Source organism: Neoarius graeffei, chromosome 10 (assembly GCF_027579695.1).
Source record: "Neoarius graeffei isolate fNeoGra1 chromosome 10, fNeoGra1.pri, whole genome shotgun sequence".
NCBI lineage: Eukaryota > Metazoa > Chordata > Actinopteri > Siluriformes > Ariidae > Neoarius > Neoarius graeffei.
The window spans coordinates 29,021,453-29,048,096 of NC_083578.1; the positions used below are offsets into that span (position 1 = coordinate 29,021,453).

The 26,644-nt window shown below is 40.6% G+C and overlaps 1 protein-coding gene across 11 annotated transcripts in view; it reads right to left on the reverse strand.

Moving 5' to 3' along the window:
* The window catches only part of LOC132893007 (ERC protein 2), a 684,550-nt gene that overhangs the window by 272,904 nt on the left and 385,002 nt on the right, over positions 1 to 26,644 (reverse strand). For 9 of the 11 annotated variants that reach the window (XM_060931692.1, XM_060931691.1, XM_060931690.1 and 6 more), the window contains 2 exons: positions 12,626 to 12,772; positions 1,899 to 2,059 (listed from right to left, as the gene is read on the reverse strand). In XM_060931692.1, coding sequence (XP_060787675.1) covers positions 1,899 to 2,059; positions 12,626 to 12,772 — 308 coding nt within the window. The remainder of the gene's footprint in view (positions 1 to 1,898; positions 2,060 to 12,625; positions 12,773 to 26,644) is intronic. The other 2 variants (XM_060931689.1, XM_060931687.1) reach the window with 1 other exon arrangement.

Consider the following 26,644-nt stretch of genomic DNA (forward strand, 5'->3'; position numbering starts at 1 on the left):
GTCGCCCCATGTTAACCTAACTGCATGTCTTTTGGGGGAAACCAGAGCACCCAGAGGAAACCCACGCAGACACAGGGAGAACATGCAAACTCCACACAGAAAGGCCCCCGTCAGCCATTATGCTCAAACCCAGAACCTTCTTGCTGTGAGGCGACAGTGCTAACCAGTACACCACCGTGCCGCCCCATTCTCTGTTTTCTTCCTAAAATCCATGAACACACTGTCTATGATCAACTGTCTCAACTGTCTGCCAAATGCCATAAATGTACTCAAACTAGCCTGTCTGGCACCAACAATCATGCTGCAGTCAAAATCACTGAGATCACATTTTCTCCCCATTCTGATGGTTGATGTGAATATTACCTGAAGCTGCTGGCCTGTATCTGCAGGATTTTATGCATTGCACTGCTGCCACATAATTGGCTGATTAAATAATTACATGAATGAGTAGGTGCAGTGGTGTTCAATAACGTGTTAAGTGATTATATGTGGCTTATGATAGTAAAACACACACACACACACACACACACACACACAAAAGGTGTGATATCACACACTGCCAACTTCTTTTCCCTCTATCTATCCTGCACATGCACAAAAAAGTCTATATATGGACCTTTCCCCTTATATTGTTGGTTCCCATGCATTATGCTTATATCTCCCCACAACTGTTAACTGCAAGGTAGAAATGAGTGAATAAAAATGAATCAAACTGATTTCTAGAAATGTTTTTTTCAGTTTTATCACAAACTTAGGGTTGCATAACAGGTAAGCAAATTTTTTTAATGCAGGAAAAAAAAATAAAAGACATAGTGTGTGTGTGTGTGTGTGTGTGTGGGGGGGGGGGGGGGGGGGGGGGGGTTATGACCAGATATTTACTGTTGATGGCTTCCTAAAATACTTGATACATGTACAGTGTTTTCACAGTTTTATCCAACAGAGAAAAAAAACACAGTTGTGAATCTCAAAATGCAGCAGCTCATTCACAATATGAAACAAGCAAGACAGAAATCACCCTCAGATTGGCAGGAAGTATAACAAGTAAAAACATCAAAGTGCTGACTCAAAGCAAATCACATCTGTGCCATTACTGATGTGACACACTCTCTGTAGGATACATTGTGTAACTTTAAACTACTGCACTGTTGAATTCTCAGATGTTTGGTCAAAAAGGTGTTGATTAATTTTCTATAATAGCATGGCTCTGACAGTAATACCAGTTGGAACTCAATTTGAATAGGTTTCACCTCATTTATAGGTACTTGTATGGTAGAGACTCTACATAATGTAAGGCTAATAATAAACAGAAAAAATGATTAAACAGATAGTTATTTATAAAAGAAAACTGTATAATTGCTGATACGGTAATGTTCACTTCACATTTATGTTAAATAGTCTTGGGTGCCACATGGTTGTAATAGTAACTTTTCCACCACAGGATAAGTCTTCAGGAAAGACTACTTTTCATTTTCCAATTTCTCAGGTAGAAGACAAGCTGCTTTTTTTTTCTTATTAACTTCAAGAGCGTGAAAAAAGAATTGTGAGGGAACAACAGTTCATAACAGCTATAAGGTGCTGGAAGTGAAAACAGGAAATACTGTAAGTATCCTTGTGGACATTCAACAAAATTAAATGTAAATATAAATGGTTAAAAAATGTGTTGTGCTATTCATTCATAAATCAAATAACAAACTGCTGTGGTATAAGAAGAATAAAACACTTCAAGCCATAACAGCATCACAACACCTTGGTGTGGATTATTCTCTTATCACAGCACTTCTCAAAGTGTTCCATATTTATTCCTTACTTATCATGCATATGCAGCACTGATGTCAAATATTAGTCTTCTTTTGAAGTTCATTTCCTGGATACTGTGTATATACACAATTTATACTCACTTCATTTCTAGAATTTCCTCCAGTTGTTTTCGACGCTCCTGTCTCATGCTGCTCAGGTGATTTTCTCTCTCAGCAAGAGAATTTTGTGTAGAGGACAGCTGCTGCTTAGTCACATCCAGCTCCTGTCTTGTCTTTTCCAAAGCGGCCATCAGGTCTTCAAGCTGAAACAAAACATGAATGAAACACACACACACAAATATTTTACAACCTCAAATCAGAAGAAGTTGGGATGATATGTTGACATTGAAATTAAAACTGAAAATGATTTGTAAATAATATTCAACCTGTATTGCACTAAAAAATTTTTGTTTTACCCCCCCCACACACACACACACATTATTTGATGTTTTACCTCATGACCCCCGGGACGAAGTCCACCAGGGGGCGAGGTATTGTTTTTGGTTGGGTTTCTTTGGTTTTTTGTAAATGATATTACGGGAAAATGGCTGGACCAATCTTCATGAAACTTTCAGGATAGATGGGCATTGGTCTCAAATAGAACCTCAAACATTTTGATGGTCGTCCGGTCAAGATCAAGGTTTTTGTGGCTACTGCCTCATATACAGTGTCATCATGCTGTAAGAATGTAAGAGTGTGACAGTTGTGCAGTACGGTGTGAGAGCAGTACAGTGTGTCCTGATTGGCTGAGAACAGTATGGTGTGTTCTGATTGGCTGACAGCAGTAAGCAGTACAGTGCGTTCTGATTGGCTGAGGGCAGCAGAGAATCAGAACCATGTTTATTGGTCAAGTATGTTCACGCACAAAGTCAAAATCAAGGTCAAGGTCACCAAAAAGGTCAAAATAGTTTTTTCGTGATATCTTCCTTCATATTCATCATCAGTGCGACCGGGCGAGATTTGTTTTGCCTGGCAACACTTGTTTGGATTTTGATTTTGCAACACATTTCAAAAAGAAAGTTGGGACAGTAAAGCATTTATCATTTTATAATGTTGACATTCCTTTTTACAACACTTAAAATACATTTAAGGACTGAAGACACCAAGTAATAAATGGGTTCCTGTGTTATTTTGTCCCATTCTTCCTGCAAACAGGTCTTAAGGTGTGCAAGAGTACAGGGGCATCAAGTTTTAATTTCAATTCATAACACATTCTCTATTGGGGACAGAGGGTACAAGCACCCTCTTCAATAGCCATGTCTTTGTAATGTGTGCAGAATGTGGTTCTGCATTGTCTTGTTGAACTATCCCTTGAAAAGATCTTGTCTTGAAGACAGCATATGTTGCTCCAAAATCTCAATGTACTTTTCTGCATACATACATCAGTCCTGAACAAAATTAATGTATCCACAACAACATTTGAATCAAATTTTCTTAAGTTTCATTCCTGCGTAAAAGTACACTTATTTTACACAATCTGATACTGTTTCTCTTGAACATTACATATTCTGTGCTAATGAATGTATTGCACTTATGTCAAGCACATGTGCACTTTTTTTTTCTCTTAGGTGGGGTTTACATTAGACCGTATCAGCGGATCATCAGATTAATGTTTTTAAAACGATTAGCGTGCACACAGCAACGCCAATACACGATTCGCGTGCACACAGCAACGCCAATACACGGATACGCTCGGCTCTGCAGGCATCCTGCGCTCCAAATCACTCCGCCCTGAACAGCGAGTGCCCTCTGGAGGGTGCGCACTCCGGCCCTGCGCAGCTCACAGAGCGCGCGAGTGAAGTGCACGAGCAGTGATTCGGGACTGAGCCGCTGTGTGTGTGATCCTAGTGCATATCGGGCATGCGCATCACTTACCACTTGCAAGTGGAAGGATGGCAAGCCTAAAGACAATCATAACTACACAATGGGCAGTATTTGCATCAGTATTTGCAGTATTTTCATACTTTTATACTCTTTAATGAAAGGTGATACAAGGCGGAAGTCCGCGCCGTTTTTCAGCAGTCGCGTCACATGACCAACGCCAGCGAATCAGGAAGGTGGATGTCACAGTGACGTTGTCCAATGACGACGCCAGCTAGAGCTCAGCACAGCGTATCCACGTATTCTCAATGTTTACACAGCACCGGACCAGACACGATCTGGATTGAATACGTGGACCCTAGCGGATTCCCGTTTCCAGGCGTTTTAATGTAAACGGACAGTGCATCCGCGAAGAAAACGAGACCGATACGGTCTAATGTAAACTTGGCCTTTGTCAGATGCTGCTTTGCTCAAACTGAGCCATACTCATCATTTGCATAACAATGTGAAGTTAAATAGGTGATAATTGCAATGCAATGGGAGGGATGAGCTTGTGTGGGAAGAAAGAGTAGGGGGACCCTACTCTTGGGACGGAAATCTCCGGAATTCTAGTGTTAATGATATTATGCACCATAGAGGGTGAAATATCCAAATCCCTTCCTATCATTCTTTGAGGAACAGTGTTTTTGGACATTTCAATAATTGTCACACACATTTGTTGAAAAACTGGAGATCCTTGGTTTATTATTGCTCCTCAAAGACTAGGACGTTCTCAGATATGTATCATGATTACAGTCACCTGTTAACATCACCTGTTTCAAATCGCATGATTATTTCATTGTTTTACCTCGTTACTAGCCCTAAATTGCCCCTGTCCCAACTTTTTTGGAATGTGTTGCAGGCCTGAAATGCAGGAATGGATGTAATGAAATGAAGTTAACCAGACAAAACATCAAATATCTTGGGTTCATACTGCCTGCAATGAAATACAAATTTAGAAATCACTGTCTTCTTTTTTTATTTTCATTTTCTCTACCATCACAACTTTTTCTGATTTTGGGTTGTATATTTTCCTAGAATATACAGTATAATCATTGCTTCTGCCACAGTAGTTTATGCTAACTACCAGAACTGCAAAATCATTGATTGAGCAGTGTTGTACTGTAAGATGAAGAAATAGTGATTGTTTTTCTTTGTCAAAAGTAATAGAGTGCAATATAGATACAAGAGACAACTTAAAAATGAAAAATATAAAAGACCAATATGATTATTTGCATGAGAACATGACATATATTGAAATAAACATCTAATTGGAGTCTAGTATACTGTCAGTTTATTGCAGCATGAATAATCTTCATGATAACTATCACATTAATCACTTCAAATTTAGTTTAATTTAACAACATCGCTTCCCCCTTCATTATTCAGCTCCTTATAAGATATCTCTTGACCCAGAACATCTTGAAGCTGATATTATGCAAGAAAAATGCAAGTCCAAGGTTAGAATCATGCAATACTGAGATATGCCTCTGTTTCCCAGCAAATTACACCCTGCATGTGCAACTCTCATGTAACTGTTTAAGTCTGGAGTATGTCTGAGGTCTGAACATCAATGTGCGCAGTTTTGGTATTAAATCCTCGCTACAGGCCCTTAACTCTGTTTAAACCATAGTTATACAGCTCCTGTGGTATCAGTGTTACAATGAGCACAGTTCATTAAACCAGGCAGCTTTTGTTTTCTTTCTTTTTTTATACCATGTTCAGTTCAATTAATTTATTTCAGTTAACTTTTATTTATATAGTGCTTTTAATAATGGACATTGTCACAGAGCAGCTTTACAGACTTACAGATATACATTTTTAACATTTTTATTCATTTTGTATTCTTATAAATGCATAAGGACTTAGATTTGGTTTTAGGGGTGTATGTAAAAAGGTCATGAACCTCATTTTCTTCAAGGAAGCAAATCATTTCCACAGTTTAAGGATAAGATTGTGGATATCTATTTCACATATGTAAAAATGACAATGGAAAGAGGGTGGAAAGAAGAAATAAGAAATAAATTATAGGTCTGAGGGAAATATTCACCCACTAGTTAACATCTTGTGATTAGTAAAAATGTATGAAATATAAGTATAGGTTTGCATCTACAGACACAGAAACCACTTTTTTCACAACATCAGGGTCTGCACAGTGCATTGTCATGTCACTCTACTTTGTTCCTCATTGTACAATAAGCATAATTATTCAGATTTTCATTGTAAAGGATATTATAGTAGCTACTATTATGAATTAATTCGTAACTGTAGTGAAACTAATAGGAAATTTATGTAGGTACATGAGTGAGCAATATCTGGGTTTGTCAATGGGTCTTAGTTGGGATGTTAAGATTTCAGTACAAAAAAACAAATAATCATGTTGAAGGCCCTGTGTGTTCAGAGCAAAGGTTAAATGCATGTTGAATCCTGTTGTGTAAAGTGGAGTGTACAAGCACCTGCTTTTATGCAAACTTGTACATCTGATATTCTAAATGGAAACACCAGAGATTAAAGCATGTACATGTGACCCTTGGTATGATAAGCAAATCCCATTAACCACTGTATATATAAATTGCAGAAAGTACGCTCTGGTTCACACACACACCCTTATCAAATGCTTCACCAGTACATCATTAATAATTAATACAATGTGTTTTAATGATTTTTACAATGTCAAATGAGTGGTCTCAGGGATGTAAGATGCTAAGCCTTATACCCCTTTTCCACCAAATCAGTTCCAGGGCTGGTTCGGGGCCAGTGCTGGTGCTGGTTCACAACTCGTTCAACTTGCGAGCCAGCTGAGAACCAGTTTGCTTTTCCATAGCTTGCGGTGCTAAGCGGAGCCACGTCATTACATCGCTGTATATGTCAGTTACGTCGCTGTATACGTCAGTTACGGCGCTACGTTTACATAAACCTTGGCGCGAATATCAAAGCAAAAACAACACGGAAGAAGCAGCAGCAGCAGCAACAACAACAACGATAATAATAATGGCTGACTTCGCGTTTGTACAGCTGCTGCTTCTCGTTTCTCATCGCTTAAAAATGGCGATCTTTCACGGTCTTGTTATTGTTGTTGGTCTTAACAACTCTGCCCCCCCCACTGACGGAAGCGGTTCTTTCCTCTGGCCCAGCAGAGAGTTGGTGCTAGCCTGGAACCGGTTTTTCTGGCCCAGAGCCAGTTCTTTGTCAGTGGAAACAGAAAACCCGGTTCCAAACTAAGCACTGGCCCCGAACCAGCCCTGGAACTGCTTTGGTGGAAAAGGGGCATTTATGCCTTTAGTCTGTGTGAGTGCTAATTTGGCTCCGATTTAATTTTTTTCTCTCAGTGGCCAACTCTAATCCATCACCCACTCCCGAGTATCCCATTGGCTAAGGCCAGCCTTGCCAAAGCTCGCCCATCTAACTGCATAGCCATCCTTGCTATGCAGCTCTGGTTCAAATATTTTGTACCTCCAGGGCTCAGAGGTTGGGATTACACACAAGATTTGCAGCCTTCTCTTTACTTTGCTTTTTACTATAAAAAAATCCTCTATTTTTCATTTTAACCATGCAGATCATTTGATGTATGCATGTGGGTGTATGTCATTACAAAAAAGGAGGGGCAACAAGGAAGGAAAAGAGAAGATGTGGCACAGCCAGTTCTTGGTAGGTTAGTCAGGTGACTAATCCTTAACCTTATTAACTTTTGTAGGGGATGGAAGCGGGGGCGTTCCTTCATGGGTCTGTTATACAATTATATTTTACATTGGTCTTTGGAAAAGCAGAATTTTGAGTAAGGTTCCCATGGCTTCAAGTCAACTACAGATGGCTTTATTTTCTCAAAAGAAATAACAAGCTAAACTGAACCTCTCTGTATCAAACCAATCTTAGTCTCTCCATATGGAATAGTATCCATTTCTGTCTTTTCCCTGCTTCTCCTTTTCTAAATCCGATTTGAACATATTTTTTTCCCTTAAATCTTTTACTTTACTGATCTTGTAAATTATAATGTCTTTTATTTTTGTTTCAAAATTGTTTAAATGTAAACAAGGTAAAGGATTTACACAGCAAGTTGGTGAGGATAAACTTTGAAACAGTCTATTTGACAGAAGCACTCTGCCCAACATAAGCTTAAACCAGACTGGAAAAACATTACAGAGTTATGATTGGCCAGTGACTCCAAACTGTGCACTTGCTTTCTTATTTTAATCTTTTGAGATTTCATGTGCAGGAATGAGCAGCTGGGATGTATGGGTGCTTCAATTACTTCCTCCTTCTACTCCCTCTCCCTCTCTCCCTCCTTGACTCTTTTCTCACTCACTTTCTCACACACATATTTAATCCCACCAAGCATTACATCCTATTATCAGACTTGTGTAGCTCCAGGAGAGAGAGAGAGAGAGAGAGAGAGAGAGAGTTTTATCTATATTTATGAGAATTTGTTTGTTTGAACAATTCTGTAATATGATTAATTAGGATGTGCATTTAATCATGCAGATATACAGTTCTGTCACTGATAGCTGTGTGGTGCATGATTATGTGTGTCTGTTTGAGAAGCTGAAAGTGGGGTTACTCCAGTTCATTGGCATGCATTTTTATGAGTGGAAAGAGTGGAGAAACAGGAAACTTGATTCATCTTAAATGACCAGCACTCATTTTAAGGTTAAGTACAAAGTTCAGCCACTGTACTTGCAGCTCATCCAGAAGGTCTTTGGCACTAAAAGAAAGAAAGTGGGCAGTCAATGGACCAAATGCACTCAGTGGCATAATCCAGGATAGGACACATGCACACAGTCCAAAAGATTATTTTTTTTCTAATATATAAACCTAAAAAGAAAAAAATAGAAAGAAAGAAAATGTCACCCAATTATAGCTAAAAAGGGCACTGAATGCATGCAACTGCATCTGCTTAGAGGGAGAGAATAAGAGACAAGTTCAGCTGAAACAGAGTAAAAGCCATGTTACTGGTGTGGGGGAGGTCAGTGAAAGCAGGTCTGATAAGAAGTTTTCACAATATCCAAGAATTCTGCATTTTTTGGCTGGTTTTAAATACATGCAGATGTACTAGTCTGTTGTTCCAGATGTAATTTAGCTATTCTCAGTGTAGTTAGCATGAATACTTACCTATAGACCCCTTGCACTGATGTCACACTTAGCAACCATTGCTACCCTTGTCCTGAGGGACAAGGGAACTTTGTTTACATACTGAAGACAAGCGATATTGAAGATGTCAGACATCTGTAGTTTGAAGAAAGCTACAGCTAAAAAAAAAAAGCTTTACTACTGGATTACTTGGACAATCTTACCCAGAAAGAAGTAAAGGATAGATATATGCAGAATTTAGAGTTTATTAGTGGTTATGATCCATAAAAAATTCCTCAAAACAATTGGAGTAACGGTGTAGATTTGTAGCCTAGCATTACCTACATAGATGGAATGGTAGTGAGAAGGTGGAATGTACCCTCTCACTGCTTTTCCTCTGTTTTAATTTAAAAAAAAACATAATTTGCTGGAAGAGAAGAGAATCCAGTGGCTGTGGTTTGTTTACACCCGATTCTAATTCTTGTAGCATCCGAGCAACCACCACAAAGACACATACAAAAAGCCCAAAAATGCTACTTACCCAGGCAAAAACAATACAGGATTTATCTTGTAGTTTCTTGATCCCCAGATCTTTACCCCAGCCAGGCCCGCCGACGGGGGGGACAAACGGGTATCTTGTCCTGGGCCCAGGAATGGGGAGGGCCCAGAACTGGGCTCTCATGAAGTTGCGATTAAATTATTTTATTTCATTTCAAAATGTGTTGATTTGGGGGAGAAATGTGCTATATTTGCATTCAATAAATTATTTCTAGATCTTTTGCCTTTATTGTCTTTGAAAAAGGTGTCAAGAACCCCCTACCACCCCTAATGCAAAAATGGTTTGGTCTGACTCTTTGATTAAGGGGAAAAAAACGACATCGTTCGATCATAGCGCTTCGACAATCAGCGTGCGTGCCATTTGCCAACATGCACAAGTCAGGAGCACAGAAAAGAAAAGAGAAAAAGAGAGGAGGAAACCAAGAGACTCAGGGGCTCACTGCATAAATATTTTAAAAAAGATTCGGATGATGCAGCAGGTACTAGCAAAGGCAGTGGGGCAGCTGAGCCAGGTAAGATACAGCCAACTTTTTCCAGCCCCGTAAAGTAACCCCAACCAAGGCACGCGCGGCACGCAATTCATGTTACAAACGAGGGGAGAGCAAGTCACACTGAACACCATATCAAACGCACAGGGCATTGAATCATTTCATAACCACAACGGCTTAATAACATTGTGTTTCATATATCTGATTGAAGCTAATCACATTAGCCCGCAATCATATCCCGCCGTTTCTTGAGCGGTGTATTCTTCTCTGCTTTTCACACTGGACAGTACGCACGCACAGTATACTATGTTCGCCCCCAGCCCTGCCCGAAATCCCCCGTCCATCGCTGCTCCTTCAAGAGCACCCCAATTGCGTGATTATAGTAGACTATCCATGAGTTTAGGAAGGCATTGCGGGGGCTGTCGCATGCAGGCTTGGGGCGTAACGGAATACATTTAATGGCGTTCGGTTAAAGGATACAAAGTAACAGTAACCGCTTATTCCGTTACAGTACAGGGGGGAAAGATTCAGTGAAATTGGGGATTACTTCACAGGATCACGATGTGTGTGAGGTTGCTGGTTTTGGGCTTTTTTTTTGTTAAAATGTTAAAACTGTAAAAATGTTGAAATGCTAAAATGAAATGGTTGTTGACCAGTTGAATGGTTTTTGAATACCTGTCATTTAAGGGTTGGAGTGAGTAGAGACTGGGATAAGAGAGGTGGGTGTGTGTGTGGGTTGGCCCGGGGGGGTTGTTAGGGGGGGCCCATTCAGAGCATTTTGTCCCAGGCCCAGCCAAAGCTGTCAGCTGCCCTGACCCCAGCCACATATCAAAATTTGTACACCTCCCTGTTCTTCCAGGTTTTCATCTGTGTGTCGGTGTAGAACGATGTCAGCAGCACCAGGTAGTTTGAGATGTTGGGAACCTCAACGGATGGATAATTTTCCAACTCATGGGAAAAATCCTTCTTTGATAATGTGTAAGGCTCTATCCCATCACAAAGACCAACTTTCTGTAGGGATCTCGACTATGCATTGGCCTCTAAACTGCGAAAATAGTCGGAGACGGTTTCACTAGCTCTTTACATGCCAGTAGCCAAATTGGTTTGCCTGACCACCACTTCATTTACCAGAAGTAAACTCACAAGCAAACAAAATGTTAACTACTCGCAAAGAATGACCGAAAAACTTTTAACTCTGTGGATCATCAGTGAAGAAAATGGCAAGATCATGGCTGCACACTGTCACTGTATGGTAGGCCTTGGAGAGAGCTGTTCTCACATAGCATTGTTGTTGTGGGCTATTGAAGCTGGAGTGAAACAAAGGAATTCACTCACAGTTACAGATTTAAAAAAAGGTGTACGGTTCTTCCTACTGCTGTTTAAAAAGTCTCCTACTCCCGGATCAGAGATATTTCCTTTCTAAAGAAATGCCCAAGTCAAGTTCCTAAGCTACAATCAGAAGTTCAAGACAAAGTTCCAGAGAGCCGGTAATACCTTTTATCTTTTTCTCTATTTGAACGATTAGAGTAACCAAAAACAGCGCAAAAATGCACCATATTTAAGACAGGTTAAGCCTTGCATACAGGAAATATGGTGTCTGGTTGTCCCCCAGGAGAATTTATCATGTGATGTGTGACATCACGCACAAGGGGTCTATTAATTTCATTGTAGCTGCTGATAATTCATAGTAATTACTGAATAATATGCTTTAAGATAAATAACTGAATAATAAACTGGGACTTTAAGAGTTTAATGAGCTATACAGTTAATGTTTATCTAATTCTGGTTGCTTAATTGTCAAAATAGTGTATGATGGATTGCACTGTAAAGATTATTCAAAGGGATGCGAAAGAGAAAGCAGTATAAAGATAAATGATTCTAGATGTACACTCATCAACTACTTAAGGAACTGCACATTAATGTAATTATCCAATCAGCCAATCATATGGCAGCAGTGCAGTGCAATGCATAAATTCTGCAATGCAGATACTGGTCAAGAGCTTCAGTTACTGTTCAACATCAGAATAGGGAAAAATGCCATCTCAATGACTTTAACAGTGGTGTGGTTGTTGATACCAGACAGACTAGCTTGAATATTTGCTGATCTCCTGGGATTTTCATGCACAGCATTCTCTAAAGTTTACACAGAAAGGGGCAGTTCTGTGGGCAGATAAGAGAGTTTAGAGTGAAAAGCCAGACTGGTTCAAGCTGATAGGGAGTCTACAGTAACTCAAATAATTACTCTTTTAACCATGGCGAGCAGAGAATCATCTCAGAATGCACAACACTTCAAGCCTTGAAGTGATTACAACAGCAAAAGACCATATCGGGTCCCACTCGTGTCAGTCAAGAACAAGAATCTGAGGCTACAGTGAGAACAGGCTCATTGAAACTGGACAGGTGAAGACCGGAAAAAAATTCTGGTATTCATTACCTATTTCTGTATGATTTTATGTTTCACACTGCTGCCACATGATTGATTAACTGCATGAATGAACAGGTGTCTTGGTTTTCCAAATAAAGTGGTCTGTGTGTGTGTGTGTGTGTGTGTGTGTGTGTGTGTGTGTGTGTGTGTGAGAGAGAGAGAGAGAGAGAGAGCGTTATATTGCTTTCTTCCTAGAACTTAAAGTTGGGACCCTAATGGACTATATATTAAAGTTTGCTGACTATAACTGACATTTATATGGAGTAACAGCCTGCTTATCTATACATTACTAAGATACTTTCTTAGATAATTCATGTTAGTTCATGATTATTTGGGATCTGTGCTAATTCAACATGAAGCCGTTCTCCACCTCCTAAACCATTTGCCTTTCTAAGCACTGCCCTACTGAACAATACTACCACATGTGTGTGTACCTGTCTCTGTGCTAGAGCATGTGCCTGCTCCTCCTGAACCCACAAAGCCTCTCTATGAGTAGAGGTGTTCATGCTTTCTCGTAGAGCTTTCTCCAGCTCTTTGATTTTCTCAGCCGTCTCTTGCGCTGAATCTCGGGTAATATGAGCCTGGATGAAAAAAGTGGGACATGGCAAAATATTCATCACAAACCAAATCCAAATTCAATCTGGGAATGCTTTGCTTTTCTTATACATGATTGGAAATGCAACAATAAAGGAAAACATTTGTCATTACTGTGTAACTACATATTTACTAACATGTAATAACACAAATCATTATGCACCACAGAAAGGCAATGGAGATATGCTTTGCTTGCTGAGAAAAGAGAATAAAGTCACATTCACAAAATATGGTATTCTGATATAAATGTGCAGTGTTAGATGGGATGGAAAAGAAGTAATATATCATATAACAAAGAAATAAAGTGAGCTGGATAATCAACTCTGTGGATAAGCTATTATGAAAATGAGCAATATCCACTGCACTTTGGGACAAAAAAAAAAGCAGTAATGTGCCACAACCATAGACCTTGAGATTGGAAATGGATGAAAAATCGTGAGGATTTGAATTTTTTAAATTGAAATTAACTGTTCATTCTCCACTTAAATTGTCTCATAAAAAATGAGTTCCATGTAATGTTACAATCTAGAAATTCAATTCTTAATAACTGCATTATTTGTATGGGTCAGTTGTGTTTGCCTATATTTGATTCTGTCATGTTTCTTAATATTTTAAATGATAAACTAATGTGTTATGATTGAGGTGCAGTAACTAGTGGGTGCTCTCCTGAGTACTACTAAGCTGCATGCAGAATTGGATAATGTGAGAGTGTTGTTGTTGTTGTTGTTTTCTTCATGTTTTTGTGTGTACTGTTTGTTCACAATAGCTGTGGGAAAAGAACTATTAAGGATAAATATATGTTTAATACTGCTTGTCAATCGGGCTGCTCTGTTATGGAAATTTGGTAACCCTGGTCATAACACGTTTTTCAAAAACACAATCAATTTCTTTGCATCTCACAAAGAAATGCAATACATTAAACAAGACTTTGACACATTAAACAATGCCCTTCAAACTGTTTATTTAATAAGAACTTAATTAATTTACACATTATCTTCCTCCCTGAACTTTTTGGCAGTTTCACTTCACAGCAGCTTTTAAACAGCAATCTATACCTCACACAGACTGTACTTATATGGAAGGTGTGCCACAATTTCTTCTCTTGTTGCTGTTTTAAAACAGCCAGCAATGTAAAAGTCGTGCCTATATATTTCTTAGATTGTCTTTTTTCATCCTCCAGAGAAATACAGTAGTGTAACTTGGTGACAGTGCAGCGCCAAATTGATTAACTTTCCCCATGCATGTTTACATTATTAAGATGAATGATATTAAGATCTAAGATGCTTTGAATAGCAGTCATGACTGCTACAGGTTTTTCGTGATTTATGTGGATTAACTGTGTTAAGGGACACAGTATGAAATTATGATGTGCAGTTAAACACAACACAAATTCCTCTCTGTTTGTCATATACTACATGGTTTGCTTTGTACCAAACATTTTCATCTCCTTTCTTGTGGAGTCTTATAACATGCTGTGTTGCTATTTAAAGGTAGACTGCCTTTCAGATTTTTCAGGTTTAGGTCATAAAAAGAATTTTCCCTGACACCCAATTATTTTTGTTTAGTGGACCAAAAGCTACTGAAATTGAATCACAGACTTCCAATTTTATTAGTTTTTTTTCTTTTGGTTTCTTTTTAACAGAACAATTAATGAATTTAGGGCCATGTAGCCCTAAATTCTCTGCTATTGTTTCTTGCTTCACCGTGATGCAATACAAGAGACTACATCATGCATCACATGGTGGGTTTTCTCTGTTCGCGCAAGGCATTGTGGGATACAAATTTGAAACAGGAGAGGAAAATGGAGGACACAAATGAAATGTGGAAGACTGACTACAGTAACGGAAAGCGAGAAGAAAAGACATTATGTTGTGAAGGAAAGGAAACGCAAGACCAAACTAATAAATATCGGTGGTCACGGAGCACCTCGGTGTGATCAGCTGTTCGTTTAGTGACAGAATGATGTAACGGTCAGTGCACGGTCAAGGTAAACCTGTAGATGGCAGTAATGCAACACTGGATTCCAGCTGCCATAAAATCCAAGAGAAGAAGAAGAAGACGACGCTGAAAGGTAAACATGCACATGCGCACACCAGACTTCCTCGTCCACTTGACTGCACAAAGCGAGCGATTTCATGCACATTATTTGCTAGGGAATCTCTTCAAATTAAGTAACTTCCCAGCCACAGAATGGCCTGGTTTTTTTTTTTTTTTTTTAGATATTACAGAAATAAACATATATCACAATGACCAAATTTCAGCGGGAATTAAATTTTGCAGGTTTTATGAAATCAAAAGGCGGTTTACCTTTAATGGCCACTTGAGGCCTATGCTTATAGAAATGATATTGTGTGGCATCAGATGATGTGGATCTTTTGCATGTTTTCTTAACTTTGTCATGATGGTTATAACAAATTTCCTTTTAATACTTCTCAATTTAGGCGGCACGGTGGTGTAGTGGTTAGCGCTGTCGCCTCACAGCAAGAAGGTCCTGGGTTCGAGCCCCGGGGCCGGCGAGGGCCTTTCTGTGTGGAGTTTGCATGTTCTCCCCGTGTCCGCGTGGGTTTCCTCCGGGTGCTCCGGTTTCCCCCACAGTCCAAAGACATGCAGGTTAGGTTAACTGGTGACTCTAAATTGACTGTAGGTGTGAATGTGAGTGTGAATGGTTGTCTGTGTCTATGTGTCAGCCCTGTGATGACCTGGCGACTTGTCCAGGGTGTACCCCGCCTTTCGCCCGTAGTCAGCTGGGATAGGCTCCAGCTTGCCTGCGACCCTGTAGAAGGATAAAGCGGCTAGAGATGATGAGATGAGACTTCTCAATTTAGATGTATCACCTATTTTGCAGAAATGGCTCATGGCTGCCTTGTGCCCATTGCTGATTCTTCAATACTGCCAAACAGTGTCCTAAAAGTGATTTTTGTTTCCTGCTTCAGAAAAATAATTCTAAACTTTGGTCTTTGTTTGTCTTGCTCTGAAATCAGAAGTTGACATTAATTTATCTGTATGTTTCTAGAGCAGCTTGCCCTGCCTCACTAGAACATCTGAGTGTGTATGCCAGGATCTTTATTTACACCTCCATCTCATTCATTGTCCTCATTCTGGCACTATGTTCAAACAATGTGCTCTGAAGAATAGTTTTGAGTGCATTTTCTACAACATGCTTGTTCTGTGCCTAGTGCATGTATAAATAGGTCTTATATTTAACCCTGTAATTATACACCAAATCATATGCAATCAGTTTGCTTCAGATTGCATTTGACTGGAAGAGACAGCAAAAGACACTGAAGAAGAGTGAATACATCTGACATACTAGATCTTACTGAAAATGAAGCACTACTGGCAGGTAACTATATTTGTTATGTTGCAGGTCTCTTTTTTTCTCTTGGTTTATTACCAAGAGCAAAGGATTTTACTTTGAATTTCAGTGGAATTCTTCAAAGGATTCCAGACATAAAGGAAAGTGCTGGGATTGTTTAACCTGGACAAAGTATTGCATTAGAAAGCTATAACTGACAACCATAAAATGGCTATGCAATGTAATCCTCTTGGGCAAACATTCACATCAAAATAAACCACTTGTTTTTGCCTCTGACAGGCTTATAATGTTATTATAAGTGTCTGACAACATGGAAAGGATCCCTACAGAGATAGACCTAGGTTTGTTTACCTCAATAACTGTAAAGAAAATGACCAAATCTACAATCATTGTCTTACCTTTCTTTTCTTACAGTCTTTGACGCAGCACCACATTCAGTGCTTATAGTCAATTATCACACAGGGGCTGTTTTCTAATGATTACAAAAGGAGAAGTTGTACAGAATTCATGAAGAAATGCATTTCCAAAGTAATGCCCGAATATTTAGCTGATTACTGTCAGGATGCAGGCACTTATGGATGTATGTGCAGGGGAGAGTGGGAAAAACAAACTGGAAACAAAGCCAAAACGCGAGACTAGAATCAAGGTCGTGGGACAGGCAAGGGTTGATTGATCAGTAGACGAGGCAATGTGGACAGGGCTAGAGAATAATGAGTAAGATATAAGAGCGAGGGTTGAGAACACAATAAAGGGAGAGGTGTTTATATAGCAGGGGCTGATGAACCAGGAAATGAGTGACAGATTTATTTAATAAACAGTTGATAGAGGATGCTGTGGTTTGTGGGTGTTGTAGTTCTGAGCAGCCATATTTGTAGTTGGGTTTGGACTGGCACTCTCGACAGCATTACTGACAGAGGCCCCTTGAGGAGCTCCATTCAGGAGCTCCATTCTTCCTAGGACACTCTCTCCCTCTGGGTACAGGCTTATTGGGGTGTTGGCTGTGGAACTCCTGAGTCAGGAGATGGTCCAGAATATCCCTTGCTCCTACCCAGCTTTGCTCTTCAGGTCCATGGCCCTCCCAATCTACCAGGTACTCAAGCTGACCTCTTCTGTGCATAGAGTCTAGAATTCTGTTTACATGGTAGATGGGATCCCCTTCTGGACAAGGTGATGGGTGGTCTGGGGTGAGCGTGTTTGTGGACAGAGGACCTTAGATGGCAGGTTTTAGGCAGGAGACATGATACGTGGGTGACAAGCGACTGTGTGGTGGGAGCTCAAGCCTGTAGGAGACTTCGCTGATGCATTGGAGCACCATGTAAGGTCCGATATAGCATGCCTGTAGTTTCCTACAAGTATTGGGTTCCTTGAGGTCCCTAGTTGACACCCATACCCGGTCACCAGGAGAAAACTCAGGGTTGCTAAGCCTGTGCTTGTCAGCATATTCCTTATACTTGGCACTGACTGACTTGATGCATTGATGAACCTCCTCCCAAACTCCTCCCTAACTGGCTGTGTGAGAACCACTCCTCCACTGCCTGTACCCATCCCGGTGAGTTGTCTCATGGGAATGGGGGGGTTGGTAATCGAGCATGCACTGAAAGGGTGTTAGTTGTGTAGCAGAGTGCTTGAGAGAGTTCTGTGCATACTCAGTCCATGTAATGACACAGGCCCAGTCCCCCTGGTTCCACATGCAGAAGATTCTGAGGAAACGTCCTATCTCCTGGTTAGCCCTCTCTACCTGGCCATTGGAATGGGGGTGATATCTGGACGTGAGGCTCATCATGACACCTAACCGCTCCATGAAAATGGCCCATAGATGAGAGATGAACTAAGGGTCATGGTCACTGACTATGTCTTCTGGGATACCAAAGTATCTGAATACATACTGGAATAACAGTTCGGCAGTCTGGAAAGCTGTGGGGATGCTGGGTAACGGGATGAGTCTCAGTGCCTTGGAGAACCTGTCGATGATGACCAGGATGGTAGTGTTGCCCTGGGATGGTAGTAGGTCAGTGATAAAGTTGACAGCCAAGTGAGACTAGGTTCTCTGAGGTACAGGGAGAGAGCATACTATACCAGTGGGAGGTGTTTGAGGTACCTTGGCTTGTGTGCACTCCGTGCATGTGGAGACGAAATGGATGATCTCAGTTAACATATTCTCCAACCAGTACTTGTTCCATAGCTGTTGGTGAGTACGATGACTGCTTGGGTTACCGGTGGCAGAAATGCATGTGCCCAAGTGATGAGTTTACCTTGGAGATGGTTGGGGACATACAGGTGGCCAGGTGGGCAGTTAGCTGGAGGAGTCTGTGGTTACGACTCCCTTATCTCCTTGTCTAGGTCCCATGAAATCACTTGGATGAAGCATTTGGGCATGAGGATGGGGTGAGGTTCAGGGTCATGAGGAGATGGGCTGAAGACATGTGACAGGACATCCACCTTAGTGTTCTTGGTGCCTGGACAATAGGATATTGTGAAGTGGAAGCACATGAAAAACAGAGCCCATCAGGCTTGGTGTGGATTAAGTCTCTTGGCCTTCTTGAGATATTCCAAGTTCTTGTGATCCATAAGTATGATGATGGGGTAAGTAGCTCCCTCCAGCCAGTGTCTCCATTCCTCCAGAGCAAACTTGATAGCGAGTAGTTCTCTGTTCCTGATGTCATAGTTCCTCTCTGCTGAGGTGAGTTTCTTCGAGAAGAATGTGACTGGGTGGAGCTTGGGTCATTTTCAGCTTGTTGAAGGCCTCTTTGGTTGCAGGGGTCCAGTGGAGGCACTTTGGTCCCTTCTTTAACAGGGAGGTCAAGGATGCAATGTGAGGACTGAAATTTCTAATGAAATGGCATTAGAAATTTGCGAAACCTAGGAAACATTGGAGCTTCTCGACTGAAGTGGGCACCAGCCAGGAAATCACCACAGAGACCTTGGAGAGGTCCATCCTGACTGCACTGAAGATGTACCCCAGAAAGGAGATCTGATGCGTTTGGAACTCACACTTCTTGACTTTGACATAAAGGTGGTTTTCTAATAGGCAGTTGAGCACTGATCGGATGTGTTGGAGATGGCTCTTTTCATCTGGGGAGTAGATCAGGATATCATCAATGTACGCCACCACATATCTCCCTAACATGTCCCAAAGTACATCATTGACGAGACACTGGAACATGCTTGGCACTGAAGAGAGGCCATAAGGCATCACCCAGTACTCAAAATGGCCAGTGTTGGTGCTGAAGGCCATCTTCCACTTATCTCCTTCTCGGATATGGACCAGGTTGTAGGCATTGCATAGGTCTAGCTTAGAAAACACCTTGGCGCTACAGAGCTGACAGAGCTGTTCTAAAGCCGAGGGCACCAAAGGAAGAGGATATGGGTACTTCACTGAGATCTGATTGAGTCCTCAAAAGTCTATACATGGCCTCTTGTATGTACTCCTCCATCATCACTTGTTCTGTCTGGGATAGAGGGTAGATGCAACTACATGGTGGAGAAGTGCCCGGTAGGAGGTCAATGGCACAGTCGTAGGAGTGGTATGGTGGTAGGCTGCACACCCTACCCTTACTGAAGACCTCCCTTAGGTCCAGGTAACACTCTGGGACCCCTTCTAGGGAGTCAGGCTGGGGACTCTCTACAGAGGTGGAGGAGAGACTTAGCTGAGGATGCTGAAGACAGTTCTGAAAACAGGTTGGGGACCATTGGAGAATCTCTTTATTCTGCCAGGAGATGAGCGGGTCGTGAAGCTGTTGCCAAGGATAACCCAAAATGATGTCATGATGTACGGTACTGGTAATTAGGAGTGAGATTAGCTCTGAATGGAGGGCTCCCACCTGAACGTGCATGGGAGAGGTCCGGGTGGTGATGAGGCCCTCCTCTATTGGGCCTCCATCAATTGTCCTGATGCTGAGTGAGCTCTGCAGAGGGTTTGTGGGCAAACTGAACTTCTGGACAACTGAGCTGTCGATGAAGTTCCCCTCTGCCCCTGAGTCAACAAATGCAGAAAGCATGTGGGTTGAGGAAGACAGTTTCAGCAATATAGGAACCTTGAAAGACTGAGCTCTAAATGATCTCACTGGACTCACTGGGCAGCTTTGGTCTCTACAGAGCTGGTGTGCAGTGGGCAGACTGGACACTAAATAATCTGATGGTTAGCACTCCCACAGTAGAAACACAGGCCCTCACTCCTCCAGTCTCATTTGGAGCATTCAGATGAGTTTGTGAGACCTCCATGGGGGTGGGGGTGTCAGTGGTTGAGGTGGGCGTGGCCTCCTCCTTGAGTGATGGGAAACTGGATAGTAGATGGTCCAGCCAAATCGCAAGCTTAATCAGGGCGTCTAAGGTGAGACGTTCATCATGACACACCAGCTTACTCAATACAGCAGGGCAGAGCCCCTGGTGGAAAACAGCCTTTAGAGCCAGCTCATTCCATCCGCTGGCTGCTGCGAGAATTTGGAAATCTAGGGCATAGTCAGCAACTCTCCTAGAGTCTTGTGTGAAAGTCAGTAGGCTCTCGCCGACTTCAATTTCCTCAGGTTCATGATCAAACACACGCTTGAATAGGGCAAGGAAATGATCATACGAGGTTGTGTGCTCCCCTCCACTCCTCCATACCACGCTGGCCCACTGCTTCGCCTTGCCGGTCAAGAACAAAAGAAACTTTGCGATCTTATGTTCGTCAGAAGATGTGTTGGATTGTAGAGAAGTACATGAAACACTGAAGCAAAAATCCCTTACAGCTGTGTGTATCCCTGGCATATTTCTCCGGGCATGGAAGTGAAAGCACAGAACTTGGGGGGATTTGGGGGTGCATTGGGAGGGCCTGCAACATCATGGCAGCTACAGTTAGGTCCATAAATATTTGGACAGAGGCAACATTTTTCTAATTTTGGTTCTATACATTACCACAATGAATTTTGAACAAAACAATTCAGATGCAGTTGAAGTTCAGACTTTCAGCTTTAATTCAGTGGGTTGAACAAAATGATTGCATAAAAATGTGAGGAACTAAAAGCATTTTTTAAACACAATCCCTTCATTTCAGGGGCTCAAAAGTAATTGGACAAATTAAATAATTATAAATAAAATGTTAATTTCTAATACTTGGTTGAAACCCCTTTGTTGGCAATGAATGCCTGAAGTCTTGAACTCATGGACAGCACCAGATGCTGTGTTTCCTCCTTTTTAATGCTCTGCCAGGCCTTTACTGCAGCGGTTTTCAGTTGCTGTTTGTTTGTGGGCCTTTCTGTCTGAAGTTTAGTCTTTAACAAGTGAAATGCATGCTCAATTGGGTTGAGATCAGGTGACTGACTTGGCCATTCAAGAATATTCCACTTCTTTGCTTTTATAAACTCCTGGGTTGCTTTGGCTTTATGTTTTGGGTCATTGTCCATCTGTATTATGTAACGCCGATTATTATTTGGCTGCATTTGGCTGGATTTGAGCACATAGTATGTCTCTGAATACCTCAGAATTCATTCGGCTGCTTCTGTCCTGTGTCACATCATCAATAAACACTAGTGACCCAGTGCCACTGGCAGCCATGCATGCCCAAGCCATCACACTGCCTCCGCTGTGTTTTACAGATGATGTGGTATGCTTTGGATCATGAGCTGTACCACGCCTTCACCATACTTTTTTCTTTCCATCATTCTGGTAGAGGTTAATCTTGGTTTCATCTGTCCAAAGAATGTTCTTCCAGAACTGTGCTGGCTTTTTTAGATGCTTTTTTAGCAAAGTCCAATCTAGCCTTTTTATACTTGAGGCTTATGAGTGGCTTGCACCATGCAGTGAACCCTCTGTATTTACTTTCATGCAGTCTTCTCTTTATGGTAGATTTGGATATTGATACGCCTACCTCCTGGCGAGTGTTGTTCACTTGGTTGGCTGTTGCGAAGGGGTTTCTCTTCACCATGGAAATTATTCTGCAATCATCCACCACTGTTGTCTTCTGTGAGTGTCCAGGTCTTTTTGCATTGATGAGTTCACCAGTGCTTTCTTTTTTTCTCAGGATGTACCAAACTGTAGATTTTGCCACTCCTAATATTGTAGCAATTTCTCAGATGGGTTTTTTCTGTTTTCGCAGCTTAAGGATGGCTTGTTTCACCTGCATGGAGAGCTCCTTTGACTGCATGTTTTCTTCACAGCAAAATCTTCCAAATGCAAGCACCACACCTCAAATCAACTCCAGGCCTTTTATCTGCTTAATTGAGAATGACATAATGAAGGAATTGCCCACACCTGCCCATGAAATAGCCTTTGAGTCAGTTGTCCAATTACTTTTGGTCCCTTTAAAAACAGGGTGGCACATGTTAAGGAGCTGAAACTCCTAAACCCTTCATCCAATTTTAATGTGGATACCCTCAAATGAAAGCTGAAAGTCTGGACTTTATGTCCATGTCCATTATATAACTACAACTTGAATATGTTTTGGTAAACAGGTAAAAAAAAACAAAATTTGTGTCAGTGTCCAAATATATATGGACCTAACTGTAGCTGAGCCATCTTGGTGTTGAGATCGGCAAGTACCTGCTGATGTTCCCCCAAGAGGCACCCCTGAGTGCTCAGAGCAGTTTGCCTCACCTCCTCTGCTGCATCCATCATGGCAAAGTATCCTGTCAGGATGCAGGCACTTACGGATGTATGTGCAGGGGAGAGCGGGGAAAGCAAACTGGAAACAAAGCCAAAACGTGAGACTAGAATCAAGGTCGTGGGACAGGCGAGGGTCGATCAATTAGTAGACAGGGCAATGTGGACAGGGCTAGAGAATAACGAGTAAGATACGAGAGCGAGGGTCGAGAACACAATAAAGCAGGCAGTAGAATAAAGGCTTGGTATGACAGGAATGAATACTGGATGATACTTTGCATCGAGTGAGAGTGGGAGAGGTGTTTATATAGCAGGGGCTGATGAACGAGGAAACAAGTGACAGGTGTATTTAATAAACAGGTGAAAGCGGGTGCTGTGGTTCATGGGTGTTGTAGTTCTGAGCAGCCATGTTTGTAGTTGGGTTCAGACTGGCGCGCTCGACAGCATTACTGACAATTACGACAATATGGATGGGTGTCTGACAACATGGAAAGGATCCATTTTGTAAAGAGATGAGAAAATAAGGCTCAGATTAAAAAAAAAATCCCAGCGCTTTCCTTTAACAACACTCTAATCTGTTCACATTTAAACATGGTGTTTATATCTGTAGTGTCTGTGTTTGTTACATGTGCACCATTCATTATGCCACTTCTATCTATTTTCTTGGTCTTTCACTGTGTTTGAGTGTGCATGTGACAAATAAAGGCTTCTACTTCTACTTTTACTTCTAATGATGAACTATGACATTCCAGTGCAATGACTAACATATGCTCTAAAATCTCATTGACAAAAATTACCACTGCATTCTCAAAGCACCCAATGACACAAACAGACACAGACACAAATTTGACCTCACTAAACATTTGCAAAATGTAGGATTCATTTCTGCACCATTATACTTGTATACACCACAAAGCATGCCATTCACATGCAGACATGCATACTTACACGCACTCCATGGTAAAATGCCCAAAAGTGCAACCAAAACAAAAACAGAACTGGAGTACTAGATTGAGTCCCTGGCGTGGGAGTGACACAGTCAGGTTGTGTGCATCACAAGCCTGGTACATTGATTGGACTTGACAGCTTGGCTGTAACCTAATGCAGCTGGATCAAAAGAGCAAACACTAATGCTGGGACGAAGTAGGAGGGGGCAAAAACCAGAGGCCTTTTGCTAATGCCAAACACAACCTTGGTGCCTACACCAGTTCAATATGTTCCCTTCACACTCAAAAGAGGAAGGCAGAGATAATTGTGGCTGGGAAGGTGGGGATGGGTGCCGTTCAGCACCTTCGTCTCTACAGACCCCGGTAATTATGTAATCTGATGATTAGAGTATAATCGGAGAGAATGTAATCAGTTAAATAAACTGCCAGAGAGTGAGAAAATGCTGGTTTTCCTCCAAATATCCAAGGAGATTTTACAGACCTGCTTTTGACACTGAAGAAGCAATGAAAGGGGGTCCAAGCACCCTAAATTCTGTCACTGTTAGAATTTCATTTTTTTTCCTCCAGTTTGAAATTGATGCCATGGATTCCACAGACCACACAAGACATATTCGTCAAGTTGTGGACTGTGGGATTTGCCCATTTAGCCACAAGAACATTAATGAGGTCAAGCACTGGTGTTGGGTGAGGAAGCCAGGCACACACTATATGACTGTGTGCTTCAAACTTTGTGGCAAAAGTTTGGGGAAGACCCAAACTTGGTGTGTTGTTCAGGTGTCCATATACTTTTGGCAATATAGTTTCTCCACTTTTCATAGTTTGCTCTATATATGGAATGTGGGCAAAAGCTTCTATCCACCAGTTGCAAATGACATGTAAATCACCAAGGAAAAGATTAAAACTCACAGCTTTTATTTATTTGGTATGCCTAACGACTACCAGCAACATTCAGCAAAACCACATATGTCCCCTCCCTTCCATGTTCTGTGAGCAAAAATCTGAACTGTTCATAGTTTCCTGCCAACTTAGTGGCTTTCTACTCTTGATATTTAAATAAACAAACTATTTATATGGCAAGCAGGCACTCTCACTGTACTGCACTGATCTGGTCAGTGGTCATTTATCATTATACCTTTTCATTATTGTTGCTGTAATATCACATTTTTGCCATTACTATTTATGCTATTTACATAACTGCACTTGGTCCTTTATTACATATTTTTGCACCACCCACCATATCATTATAACTCTTACCCAGGCACATGACTCCTCTTCGTCACTTTTTAATGTACTGTGTACTATATTGCACTATACTGTAATTTTAGTGTATTTTAATATTTAATATTTGTTTAGAATTGATACTGTGGGAGTGACTGGTGAGTAAGCATTCCACCTGGCAATAAAGAATTTTGAATCAAAGGATTCTGAATCTAATTTAAATAATTTTCCCCCAGTGCTATTTCAACAGTCCTGGCACAAAGGGGAAAAAAAAGGTTTGGCAATTAATAGTCTTGCATGGTTTCCTTATACAGGTCAGGTTTCTTTGCAGGAATGTGTCTTGAGGTATCAGAGATGTTAATCATGAATGCACAGTGCAAGTCCATTATTTGCTCACTGTGTACAGCTTGCTGTGGCGCTGACAGTAAGACAAAATTAAATGCTTGTAATTTTAAATTAAATTAAATTAAATTCAGGTAAACATGTATCGTCATAGTGCACTAACTGTATTTGGCACAACTGATAGTGAAAACTGGTGAACAGAAGGACTAGGGAACACACACAGCTAAATGTACTGTGCTAAATAATAATAATAATAATAATAATAATAATAATAATAATAATAATAATAATAATAATAATAATTCTCAATTCTGCCTGGTTAGAATGTGTATTGATAGTATTGCTTGTTGTAATGCAAATCACAGGCTGTCACTAATGCACTTGTGCTACCATGTTGCCATTTCTGTGGTTATATAGCTAAATTACAGGGAGTTGTATGGTTGGCTGTCAACATGATCTAAGGCGAAGAATAAACATAATTTTGTTTTAACAAATAAAGACAAATAATTATTGGTATGATGAAGCATTCTGCAAGATTTTTATTTAAATCTATAATGTAAAAAAACCTAAATGTAAAATAAACATGTAAAAATTTAGATTTTTATGTTTATGTAAAATTTATGGAAAGATTCCCCAGTGTCAGTTCTTTGTAATAGTCAGAGGTAAGGCTGTTCCTTTAAGTTTTCCAAACCTCAGGACAGAGATCTTTACTATCTGTGATTCCTGAGTAACATGATGCATTTTTTTCTGTCTTATTACTTTCAAGAGGAAGTGAAGGAATGTCTATTACGTAAGTGATAACAAGAACTAATCTGTTTTGTGAATGTTCCACAATATTAAATAGAACCACAAGTATAATATGTCATTCTTTAAAAAATGTGAATGCATTATTATTATTATTATTATTATTATTATTATTATTATTATAAATAATCCAGTCTGCCTCACACCACCCTGTCACATCATGCTCCATCATTTATTACTCCTTAGTTAACTCATAAATAATGTGTTTTACCAAAACAGTACAGCAGTATCAATTTTTAAATACATGGATTAGACATGCTAATTTTTTGTAGCAAAACTGGTTTCTGCTAATGTGAAAACATAGCAGCTGTGCATCTTAGGGCTGTAGGGAGATACGGTACTTATGAATTAACCATGGCTCATTGGAATCCATGATACAAAAATTGCATATGTATACATTTTAAAAATAAATAAAATAAATACACTAGTGACCTAAGAAAAATCTTTTTTTTTTTTTATTCCTAATCTGAATCTGAAATTGCCTAAATACTGCTTTTTCAGATTTATCTTGTATGATATTGTATGAAAAAGAATATTTTCTGGAAAAGTGTTTTGTTTGTTTGTTTGTTTGTTTGTTTGTTTGTTTGTTTGTTTGTTTGGGTTACTGTTTTTTATTGGACAACAACTACACTCCTCTTTTGGCCACATCCTGTGCC